At 34.0% G+C, this 12,805-nt stretch overlaps 2 protein-coding genes across 4 annotated transcripts in view; one reads left to right on the top strand and one right to left on the bottom strand.

The window, feature by feature from the left end:
• The window catches only part of LOC692988 (aldehyde dehydrogenase), a 423,296-nt gene that overhangs the window by 26,846 nt on the left and 383,645 nt on the right, over window positions 1-12,805 (top strand). The window lies entirely within an intron of this gene.
• The window catches only part of LOC101747012 (dynein axonemal heavy chain 10), a 107,790-nt gene that overhangs the window by 94,737 nt on the left and 248 nt on the right, over window positions 1-12,805 (bottom strand). Inside the window, exons 2-13 of one of the 2 annotated variants that reach the window (XM_038017669.2) lie at window positions 11,997-12,089; window positions 10,828-11,032; window positions 8,648-8,797; window positions 8,182-8,199; window positions 7,532-7,672; window positions 6,621-6,676; window positions 5,868-6,098; window positions 4,346-4,477; window positions 3,489-3,559; window positions 3,330-3,408; window positions 1,463-1,563; window positions 114-291 (exon numbers count right to left, since the gene is read on the bottom strand). In XM_038017669.2, coding sequence (XP_037873597.1) covers window positions 114-291; window positions 1,463-1,563; window positions 3,330-3,408; window positions 3,489-3,559; window positions 4,346-4,477; window positions 5,868-6,098; window positions 6,621-6,676; window positions 7,532-7,672; window positions 8,182-8,199; window positions 8,648-8,797; window positions 10,828-11,032; window positions 11,997-12,083 — 1,449 coding nt within the window. In that variant the 5' untranslated portion in view covers window positions 12,084-12,089. Of the gene's footprint in view, window positions 1-113; window positions 292-1,300; window positions 1,325-1,462; window positions 1,564-3,329; window positions 3,409-3,488; window positions 3,560-4,345; window positions 4,478-5,867; window positions 6,099-6,620; window positions 6,677-7,531; window positions 7,673-8,181; window positions 8,200-8,647; window positions 8,798-10,827; window positions 11,033-11,996; window positions 12,090-12,805 lie in introns of those variants that run through there. The other variant, XM_062673927.1, reaches the window with a different exon arrangement.

Raw genomic sequence — 12,805 nt, 5'->3', positions numbered from 1 at the left:
TTAGAAAGAAATATACTCTAGACTCCTTCTTCTTCTTCTTCTAGACTCCTCGCAAATACTAGAATCACCGAATCCCCCCCTAAATCTATACTGCTTTCTGGAACAATACATACCTTGCCCAAACAAGCAGCAATAGTCGTATCGATGTGGTTTTGCCACATCATCACTGCTTCCTCCAATTGCTTCGTGAGTGCTGGGTCATTGAAGCCTACCCGACCCCGCTGTTCGTCCATCAGGGCTGGGATGTCCGGCATCGGAAAGTGGATTTCGCCTTCGATATGTTCTATAGTCCTTGGGATTACCATTTAAATTTATGAAACTATTCTAAGCTACTATTACGTTAATGTAAACAAAAAAAAACACGTGTGGCACTCGGGAACTGCCGCGGTAAAGCTATTGCATAGCATTTTTTATCAACTTATGCAATTACAATTAGACAATAATAATTTAATATCAAAACAATAATAAAATAAGATCACGCTATATTCATAAACATTAACAAAAGCAAAACATTAACTGTCCCCTTCATACTCATAAGCTAGACCGCGCGAGAAAGAGATGGGCAGACTTTTCATGATGCGCGACGTTACGCCGCGCACTTATTTACAAACACTACACAAGCGCAACATGTGAATGTGTTGAACGCGAGATACGTGGTAGGGAGTTAGGTTTTATTTTTGTTACGGAATTTCTTGATTCGGTCGCCGCGTTCGAAGCCCGCGATAAAAGCTATGCCATAGCTTAAAAAAAGAATGAAATCAAGTGATAGTCGAGAGTAACTTACACATAAAAAAAGACATACAAACTTTAATTCATTAAAATACTTAAAAAAATACAGTTCTTTATTCGACTGCAAACTAAAATTTTCTACTGTGTTTTAGTTGCCAACTTTACTACGAGGCAAGAAATAATGCCACAGACTTATAGTACCAAATATTTTGGCAAAGATAGCCACAATCATGATTATGGCAGTCTTTGCGAAAATGGTTTATTGTCTTTTATTTAATTCCGCAATGAGCGAGTGTTATCATCATCCTGCTTTCATATCTTATATTTATTTCGTTCGTGAAATATTTGTGTGTAGGTGTAAAAGTTGTATGTCAAAATTAATGGAGCACCAACCTATAACTTACAGCGTGACGGTGACATTAATTTTGGCTAAGCTCCTGTAGTCTCAAGCTCCAGGTAAACTATGAGCTCTGTCTGAATCCGAACCATGAATCAGTCTATACAATGACAGGTTTTAAATGTTTTTAAACTAGCTAAACTTGTTGGTTAATTTATTTGTCTTACGTCTTACCATTCTACAGTCCCAACAAGTTCTGTGATGTTTTTTAAACTAGCAAAATTTGTTGGTTAATTTATTTGTCTTACGTCTTACCATTCTACAGTCCCAACAAGTTCTGTGATGGTTTTTAAACTAGCAGAATTTGTTGGTTAATTTATTTGTCTTACGTCTTACCATTCTACAGTCCCAACAAGTTCTGTGATGTCCGCGATCACTTCTTCGGCTGTGCTTTTCTGTTGATCGCTCTTTATAGGTTCCTCGAATATTCGAGTACTCTAAAAAGTGAATTGTCCTGTGAAAACTAGGTCGATCGAAAAACATTTAGGTTGGTAAATTCAAGATAACATTTTGATATCATTATTCAAATATACTTCAGGTTTAATCCTAAAATATATTGAAGTGTGAATGGCTATTTCTAAAGTATTGCTAAAACTCGAGAACGGCTGAACCGATTTGGCTAATTTTGATATTGAATTATTTGTGGAAGTCCAGAGAAGGTTTAAAAGGTAGATAAATATGAAAATGCTCCGAATTAAATAAAAATAACAATTTTGTTTTTCCTATGATGTGTCTCCCGTCGGACGGTTTCCTTTTGTTTGTTTTAAGTTTATTTTATACCAAAGTTTAGGTCTTTTATTTATCGATGGAGGCATAACGAAGTCTGCCTAGTCAGCTAGTACTAAATAAAAAGCACCTTTCGTTACAAAGATAGATGCCGCGTTTTAAGCGAAATGTCGCTTTTCACTCCTCGGTATGTTACAGAAGATTTTGTACACCACGAAACTCAGTGCAGTAAATTGTAATAGCAGGTATATTATTATTTCAAAGAAAATATGTAAACAAAAAAGATGTGTGGTGTCGTGGGACACCGGATAGGAACGAAGTTCCTTATTATATAAATATTATTAATTTTAAGTTCTATTCGTTATTATGATTTTTTTATTGATAAAAAAAAATACTTTACAAAGTTATCAACTTTATTTTATTTACAATGATTTATAAAAAATATATAATATTAATATACCAAGAAACAGCTATTTATATGAATAATAATAAAAAGAAGGAGAAAGAGAAATGTATTATACACTACTCGCTTGTGTATGCGACTGTCGCGCCTGCGCACGTCTCATTTAACGGTTTTATTCCACGCACTTTTTTCCACGGATTTTTTCTTACGGTTTTACTATCACATTTTTTTCAGTTCGGTCGCGTAGCAAAATCCCTATCCCCTCCAAGCCTGCCGTAAGGAACTTCGTTCCAATAAATTTTCAACAGTAGGCTTTCATCTATACTATTTAAATTAAATTAATAATTTATATATAAATTATAATTATACGAAAGATTTGTTTGTTTGTTTGTATTGAATAGGCTCCGAAACTACTGAACCGATTTGAAAAATTATTTCACTGCTTGTAAGCTACACTATCCCCGAGTGACATAGGCTATATTTTTTATAAAATTAATAAAAGCATAGTGATAAAAACAAATATTATTTAAATGAAAATAAAAGTTCATTAAACTATATTTATAGTTTTCTATTTTTAGAAACCTGACACCAATATAAGGGTTAATGTGTGTGTATTATAATTTTTGAAGTGAAAACTTCTTTAGAATCGTTGTGATTTCAAACCGGATGCAACGGAAAAAACGACAGGTAAGAGACACAAATACAAAAATGTGTAGGATGAAGCCAGCAAAGAATGAGACAGAAATATACATAATATTTAATACAGCGCCATCTGTGAGATTTTTTAATACTAACATGTGTATGAAAGCTCTTGTAGTGAATTTTAATTTAGGATTATACGTGAAATTAAAATATCAATTCACAGAGGGCGCTACCTTACAATTATTTACTAATGACGAAATTTTACATATACTTAAGACGTTTAGGATAATTGTATTTTAATTTTGGAAGGTTTCACTTCTACCACGTGTGAATTGCACACATTTTGTTTTTTTTATTTTGATTTTTTTGTGACCCGGACGACGCCGGAGCGGGCCGCTATTAGTAATACAAGATAAAGATTAAGGCATTTACCGATTCCGCTATCGAAGTTTGTCTCGGAACTGGAAACTTTATCATTGACACGGCAGAGGTTGAGCGCATGTTCTTAATTCTAGAAATAATTTTCGTAAAGGTATTAGACAAAAAAAATATATTTAAGAACATTATATCAAAGGGTTTAATAGTACCTACCGTTTCTCCGCGTTTTCACCTCGAGCTATGTTTGACATTCTCCTATAATCCGACGGCCGGAGATAGTTCACCTGAAAACATGCCTTAAAGTTTTCTTTATTCGCAATATATCATTTTATGTTTGACGTCGAATTCTTTATATTATGCTTTCTTAAATCTACACAAACATTGTACAGATTCATAAAGGAAAAATAAATAATAGCTTAAAAAAATTAACAAAATACGCTTTTATAGAAAATCCAATTAAAAAATATAAAATAAATTTTGAATTAAAAATAGTGTAAGAAAAAATGATTTTATTGTAAAAAAGCGTGGGGTGCATGGTATAAGTAGTTATAAATATTTTATAAACAGATATGAGTAGAAGGGTTATTTTGATAATATCCTGAAAAGCATCCTATTTTTAATTCAAATTTACTAAAATTTATTTTATATTTTTTAGTTGGATTTTCCATATAAGCATATTTTGTTAGTTTTTTTAAACTATTATTTATTTTTAATTTTTTAGTTGAATTTAAATTTTTTCAATTTTTTTTTTCAAATTTTTTTTAATATTGAATTGTCATCGGTCCTTAATAAGAATACCAAATTTCGAGTTAATGCGACGTTTTGAAGGGGGTCAAAATCATGTTCAAAGATTCCGTTACATACATACCTACATACGCCTGAAGGCTAATAAAAGCGTATTAACAACGTCTTATGATGATACCGTTTTGTTTAATTTTTTTGTTTAGTTACTAATCTCAGGAACTACTGGTGCGATTTGAAAAATTCGTTCAGTGTTAGATAGCTCATTTACTGAGAAAGGATATAGTTTCTAGTTTCGGTCAAGATTCAAGAGGCACCTTAAAACCGACCTGAGAAGCAGTCTCGTCCATGATGTGATGTGCACCAGCATACGACAGTTGACGCGAAAGCGTTGACTGACTATTTTCTGGAGTCAATACGGTTATCTCACGAAATTGCTTTTCGAATAGTCGAATGTAGGCCTGAAAAAGAAATTAGCTATATGAACTCAAATAGCATTTAGCATATAAGCTATATAAAACATATATACTATTTATTTACTGTATAAACCTTTCACATTTGAAGCATATATTTTTTTTATTGCTTAGATAGGTGGACGATCTTACAGCCCACCTGATGTTAAGTGGTTACTGGAGCCCATAGGCATCTACAAAGTAAATGCGCCACCCAGCTTGAGATGTAAGTTCTAAGGTCTCAGTATAGTTACAGCGGCTGCCCCACTCTTCAAACCGAAGCACATAACCGCTTCACGGCAGAAATAGGCAGGGTGGTGGTACCTACCCGTGCGGACTCACAAGAGGTACTACCACCAGTAAAATAAGTAAAAATGGTTTTTGAGAAATATCAGTTTAGTCTTCGTATATCTTTGACTGTTTAAACAATTAGTATATGACGCCATGTAATGTTTTGTTATGTTTATTTGTGGGCGAAAAAGGCCATGTCCACATTACAATGTTAATAACCACCACCGCCCTGGGACATTAGATCGAAGCTTTGATTGTATTATATACCTTTTTCACGATAGAAGATTGTGGTACGTGTCTAAGCTAGAAAATGCACTAGTAAATATATTATGTGAATTGTGTAAAACATATTCTGAGTACATTAACGTTTGCCAATAAAATATTTGGACTTATATTCTATTTCAATGGAATTCTGGAATATAAATCATATGGTGATTTTATATTTTTTTTAATGGTATATATAGGTATTGTATGTATGTATTTTCTTCAATAATGTGTTGTTAATAGTACACCACAACATACCTGCTGTATGTTTATCTGTCCAGAATTTCGGGTAATCAAACGGTTGTCTTTAAAAGATCGCTTTTAGCGATAAGTACGCCTATTGTACAAACGTATCTGCTTGTTGACTGTTTTCTGATGTTAATTGTGTTTTGATGTGCAATAAAGTATATTCTCTTTCTCTCTCTCTCTCCCTCTCTTTCTCCCTCTCTCTCTCCCTCTCTCTCTCCAATTACGAAGTCCCTTTTGACACTTCATAGAACCTAACTCTTCCCGTTTCGCATAATTTGAAATAATAATCATTTTTTGTTCATGATCGTAAGCATCATTTAAAAAATACACAATCAATCTAAATCATTATACAATTAATTCACACACACACACACACACACACAATAACATAATAATAACACCTGTCTCATGGGACTTCGTAATCGGAATAGAGTATAGTGATGTTATAATTTATATGCACAAATTGAGATTACTTTAATATTTGTTTGAATTGCTTCCATGAATTTGATTTTAAAACAAACTTTGTTACTAAGTACCACCCTCCATCGGATTTGCGATTTGCTTTTGACAGAAAACAAAAACAATAAGTTTTCACCTCTTTCAACTGAAGTCCCAAGCTCATTAACACCTTTCCTGAGGTGATCCCGGTAAGGACATAATCAGGCATCTTCAGCATCGTAAGATATGAAGACTCCGCGAGGGGGATTTCTCCCTGAGCTTGCCTGATAAAATAGATGTAGCGCCGGTTCCGTTGCGCTAATTGAGGAGTTAATGCACCGAATGTTGGAATCAACTTCGGATACTGGATCACTCTTGGAACTGATCGCTGCAAAAAATGTGATCAATTTATTGGAAAGCAAAGTAGTTTCTTCTTTAGTTATGGGTTAGTAGATAGGGTAGTGGTAGTAAATAACTCAGTCTACCGCATCAAGTGAACGAGTAGTCCCAGATTCGAAACAGTGCTAGTAGAACTTTTATGTGGTTCCTTCATTTGGTGAAGTTGTTTGTATGTACGTTACATTGCGTCAATCTAGTTCATGCTTTTTTTAATTTTTATTGCTTACATGGGTGGACTGGAGCCCATAGACATCTACAACGTAAATGCCGCCACCCACCTTAAGATATGAATTGTAAGGTCTCAGTTTAATTACAACGGCTGCCCTACCCTTCAAACCGAAACGCATTACTGTTTCACGACAGAAATAAGTAGGGTGGTGGTATCTACCCGCGCGGACTCACGAGAGGTCCTACCACCAGTAAATCGTAATCTAATTGAAATATCTTCTTATTGCTCGTATTGTATTTAGCTAATAAAAAAGAAAACTAGTTTTCCAATTGAATAACTTACAACAATAGTAAAGTATTCTAGTGTTCCATCGATTTCTGGATCCAAATCTTCTGGAGCTGAAAAAGTTCATAATATCTTCATAAAATCACATTCTTCTTTATGATTTAAAATTGCTATAGCATTTGTGTTTCCTATGTTTATAGTGTCTATACACATCAAGTATAACTTAATAGTTATAATTGATGTTGATGATCTAGTTCATGTAAAAGAAAACTTAACTAGATAATTCTAGTTAAGTTTTCTTTTACATGAACTAGATGGGTAAAGAAGTCTAAGCTACCTAGTTTAAGGGTTACTAGAGTCTAAAGACCTCACAATGCAAATGTCTACGCACTTTCAGGAATAAAATAGATATCTCAATTGTTTTTGTTTACTGTTTAAGAGCTTAGAGTTTTTACAAGAACGTATAAATTTTCGAAATTTGATAAAATTAAATATCAAAAATATAAATAAATATTGTCTCGATGTCCAAATTCTTAGCAAAAAAATGAAGTAACGAATTAAACAGTTTTTGTGATTTGCGTTTTCGAATTAAAAATAGCTCAAAAATTATTTGAAGAAACAACATCCACTTTAGAGTATTGACAGAAAACGTCAGCCGTCTTCCAGACACGACCGGACAGACAAACACACAAACACTTGAAAGATTTTTTTTGGGAAACTAATCTATACTAATACATAAATCTACAGTGGTTTTTACGGATGCTCCATTATAACTACTGAACCATGCATCCGATTGACTTGAAACTTGGTATCCATGTAGAAAATACATTTACTTAATGGATAGGCTAATATTTATATGAGTGTTGGACTCCCTAATAATAATGACAATAAATAATAATGTTAATTTCAAATGCCCAGCGAAGCGGGCGGGTACGGCTAGTAATTTATAAAAAAACATTTATACTAACGAGCCGGAAAAGAATACATGTCGTCTGGTGTTCCCATTTGCGGTTTCCCGTCTCCTTGTTCGGTGACGTGCAAATCTAATACTGGCTTGGTGTCATCTTCGGTCACGGTTACTGTGGCCGCTGCTGTTTCTATTTCAAGATCTAATAATAGAAGTTTTGTCGTGATAAAATTATTATTATTTTTATTATTGGATTGAGTAATACGCAAATCATAAAGTCAAGCAAGCTCGATATTTTATTGAGTAATGCGTACATAGATGTGTGTAATGTATATGATTGCTTTATGTCAGTAATGTTTCTGGGACATCATAATACTTTGCAAAACATGCTATTGGATTGATTTGGAATATGATTTTTTTTAATAGTTCTTGTATGCAGACGAGCATACAGATTGCCTGATTGTGAGTGGTGTCACCGTTTATAGATATCGATAATGCCAGAGGCAAAGCCAAGCCTTTGCCTAACGCTGAGTAGGTACTCTCCGCAGGCTTTTTTAAAAATACTAAAAAAATATATTTGAAAGGACTGAAATACATGTTTACCACATATTCACTATAATAATATTCATATTCATAATTACAGCAGTCCTTGATAAATTCCATATTGTATATTTAAGTTAATAATCAGATAACAATCGCTATAGTTATTACCTTCCTCTCCTTCAGTTTCTGTAACAATAATTAATTAATATTTTTATTTGTTGCCATTAACAATATTTTCTTTCAAATAAAATTTTAGCTAAACGAGTACATAATCAAATTGAAAATAATTTTATATTTGTAATAGTTTGCGCGGATAACAGTATAAATAAAATGTTTACAAGCCAGCGCGGATCACAAATCGAACCCTATCACAAATCATCATCATCTCATCAGATCATAAATCAACGCCTCAACCACAACACTTCATCGCCTTCATCGCCTTCTAATAATAACCAGCAAGCATAATCATCACCCTGCCTCACTAGGCAGGGAGTCCAAGCCCGCGCAGAGGCCCGATCCGTGCTCCCTTAAGGGGGGACACGAAGACAACGACAGCACGGATCATACAAAACATGAAAATTTACAAAATACATTTACACAATTTACATTATATTATTATAATATATGCACTAACTTTTCACTAGCTTTCCACTTTTAGAACCTTTCCCTCCTAAGCCCCCCTTCTTATCTTTAGCTTCCGGTGCGACTTCAGGAGCAGGTCCTTTTTTTCCTTTCTTTTTCTTTGGCGGTGGTGGCGGAGGGGGCGGAGGCGGAGGTATTATTCCTGTTTAGAGAAAATTACTGTGACTTAATCGATATTTAAAAAAATGGCCGTTATTAATAATATGACCCTGGAAAAAAAGGGCTTGGGAAATATATTTTTTCGTAAGAGGCATGTAAGTTCGATCCGATACGCAAGGACTACATTTTTAATTGAATATTTCAAATGTATATTTCAAGAGATGGCGGGACATCGTGAGACGCACCAAGTCTGCCCCTTCCAACACTACATGACAACCACGACCGCTCTGTCAAGAGTGATACGATTGAGGAGAAGTATATCGTCGTTGTCAATCCAAAATCTGTGTTGCGTCTATTTCTTAGAGGTATCTTGAGGTGGCCAATAAAATGAATAAATGCGTTTACTTCTTCAAATATGTACTCATTATATTATTTTGACTTATTTTACAAAATAGAATTGACATGCGCGTCCATCTTTTTTCTTCGTGTATATAATTTTTAAAATTTTGACAATTGGTGCCACTATTGCGTTTCCTGATCTGTGATTGGTTCGTGCGATATGACGTCATCGTTGGCCAATCACAGCCATCAATGTATGACGCGACGTTGATTCATTAACAATCTGCTATGTGCACTTTGAGATTTTTACTTTTGACCTTTTCGTATAGTTCACAGCCCTATCTATCGTATAAAAAAACTGTTATGTGTCTAGCTTTCATTTGACAAAATTCACTTTCATATAAAATTTTAATACGAAAATGTTTTTACTCGTTAATTCAAAATAGAGTTTTTGCACATAGCAGATTTTGGTTTGACAGCGACGATATTTCAAATATCAATCGTGATGAAGCTGACAGTTGTTGTTAGCACCCCATGGAAGGTTTCTATCACACATGATCGCGCATGATCGATGTCACACGTATAGGTTGAAAGAAATCGAAATTTTTCATACAATTAAACTAGCAGATAGACACGAGGGAGCAAACTCGGCTTTTTGTATTGCATTTGTCTACGCATATGATTTAAATATAAGATTTAGATGCTAGAATACTTACTTGATGCCAAATATAACCTAGAAACTCGATTCAAAGAAAAAAAAGACATAAAACACATACAAATCTATATTATAAATCCTCATGTAATTTGGTTTTCGTAAAATTAATTTCAACGCTCTATTTTGAAGAATTATAACCAGTTCAATATATTTTTAAAATGTTGAAAATGTTTGTTGGTGAACTTTATAAGCCGTTGAAAATGAAATTGATTGCGTATGAAATATTACATATGTAATATAATGTTGTAGTCAAGAGTTTGCATTTAAATACAAACCAAATTTATTCCAACTTATATTTAATTTTAAAGTTCATAATCTAGTTGTTAACGATCAATCAGCATTTCCAAGCATTTCCTTTATACTGATGTTACTATAACTAGTTTTGGTACTGTCTATTATAGTTATTATATTTCTCACAAGCTTACTATTAGCCTTGTAGAACATAAGTAACACATTCCTGGAAACAGACAATGTGACACCCCTACTCGCACTTTCTTGGAAAGCAGCTTTGTAGGGTGCTGCTTGACTATGCCATATTCGTTGCTGATGTCCATGAGCGACGGTAACCACTCACTACTCGATGGACTATATGCTCGTCTGTCTACAAGACCAATATAAAACCAATCAAAAATACTTTCAAGGTTCAGATAGCCGTTATTCTTACACCATAGGGTCATCGATATGCAATATCCTAAATGTACTCTTTTCAAATTTTTTTCTTGCATAGAATGGTGGACGGTGTCACAGCCCACCTGGTGTTAATTGGTTATCGGAGCCCATAGACATCTACAACGTAAATGCCGCCACCCACCTTGAGATATGAGTTCTAAGGTCTCAGTATAGTTACTACGGCTGCCCCATCCTTCAATCCGAAACGCATTACTGCTTCACGGCTGAAATAGGTAGGGTGGTGGTATTTGCCCGTGCGGTTTCACAAGACGCCCCACCACTAGTAAAAATACCACGCTATAGTCATTGTATGTAGTCGCTATAGTCGTTTAGTGTTCTATCTTACTCACTCCACTCCGTAAACTCCTTGTCTTCGTGTATGAGTTTATCCACAATGATTTTAGTGACATAAAACGTTCTCTTATCCAATTCCTGTTCATTTGGTTTGATTGGTGACGTCACGTAATTAGTGAACAAGCGCTTAACTTCCGCATCATCGAACATATTATAGAACAACTCGTCATCGCTCATACCGATGAAGGATAGTATTCGTTCCTGTGAATGCGTTCAGAGTACAAGACTAAATAAATAATAGTTTAAAAAAACTAACAAAATACGCGTTCATAGAAAATCTTTTATAAAAAAAAAGAAATTATAAATAATGTCCTGAAATGCACCCCATGCTTTTTTACAATAAAATCATTTTTTCTTACACTATTTTTAATTCAATTTTATTAAAATTTATTTTCTATTTTTTAGTTGGATTTCTATAAAAGCGTACTTTGTCAGTTTTTTAAGCTATTATTTATTTTTCATATTTTAGTTGAATTTCAATTTTTTAAATTTTTTTTAAAGTATTGAGTTGTCATAAGTATACCAAATTTCGAATTAATCCGACGTTTTGAAGGGGGTCAAAATCATGTTCAAAGATTCCGTTAGAAACATACATACATACATACGTCTGAAGTTAATAAAAGCGTATTAATTAATAAATGAAATCGTGCACGCACTGTGTAAGTGGATTTTAATGCTAAAAGGTAAAAGAAAAAACAAGGCAAAAGCATCGAAATCGGCCGGTCAGGCCTAGGTTGCTAAAGATTATTCTTGAGGTACACTGGAGAAGAGGTCTACGCCAATTAGCGAAAAAGCCGAAAGGTATTAGCATTCTTTTAAGCAACACAAAGCTTAAATACCGTTTTCCATTTTGCTATGTGCAAGGCTTACCGGACAAATGGAAGTCTTGCAATAACGCAGAGCTTAATATTTAGAACTTTCTTAGTACTTGCCAAATCACAGATTATTGAAAAATTTTAAAATGAAAGAATACCCCTTGATAATGCAAAAATCGAGACATCGTAGCGAGTGAAAAATAATGCTGACTCTATGTTTCAGACACGGTATCAAATTTTAAAATCAAATCTTATGATATCAAGTCTCTAAATCAATTATCAGATTACATTCGAGCAAACATATATCAAAATAGGCTAATTGAAGCGTATGTCTATATAAAAAAAGTTACCTTAAACCACAGTACTCTGGCATCCTTGAAGAAGTCCAATTCAACATCCAGCCCTTCGATCACCGATGGAGTGTCTGAACCTGACATTTTGATCTAAAAACCAAAATCAAGATGTACGGGAATGTATTTTTGGCTTCATCCAAAAGGCTTTTCAAGAAATATAAGCATATATTGTTCGAAATAGGATTTTCTTTAAGACGCGTGTAAAATACTATTGTTTTTCATAAATACCACTATAAAAGTACAGTACGACATATGCTTCAACTATAATACGTAAATACTAAATATTAGATTAAATAGTCGGTTGTTTCTAAATCACTATTAAAATACATATTATAAGCTTTCACGAAAAATGCGGACTGTAGAGTTATTGTAGATCAAAATACTAATTTAGTACTGATTTAGCAATTTGCTTGTTTTCTCTGTTTTCATTTTGCAGCTTAGTAGTTTAAAGACGACCGCATTCTTATTAAAATGAACAAACAGCTTAACATAAAGTGATATGTTTAAGGCTTTTATGATACAATCTTTAGTGTTGATCTTGATTGAAAGCTTTCATGCGATAATTTGTAATTTGCAGACTACAATGTACAAATTGGCAATGTGGTAAAGAATTTTATAAGTCGGCAAGAGCAGGCACTAACAATCCATTTCTGCTGGAGGCAGTTACGCGTACCAGATGCTATTACTTAGTCGAGTGGTAGGCAGCGGCTTGGCATTGCTGAAGTCCATGGGCGACGGTAACCACTCACCATCAGGTGGGCCGTATGCTGGCTAAAAGGCTCTGATTTTTATAGATGGGTGGCACT

The sequence above is a fragment of the Bombyx mori genome, chromosome 19 (assembly GCF_030269925.1).
Source record: "Bombyx mori chromosome 19, ASM3026992v2".
NCBI classification, from domain to species: Eukaryota; Metazoa; Arthropoda; class Insecta; order Lepidoptera; family Bombycidae; genus Bombyx; species Bombyx mori.
Note: the sequence above shows the minus strand (reverse complement) of the source record. Positions and strands in the feature narration are given on the sequence as shown.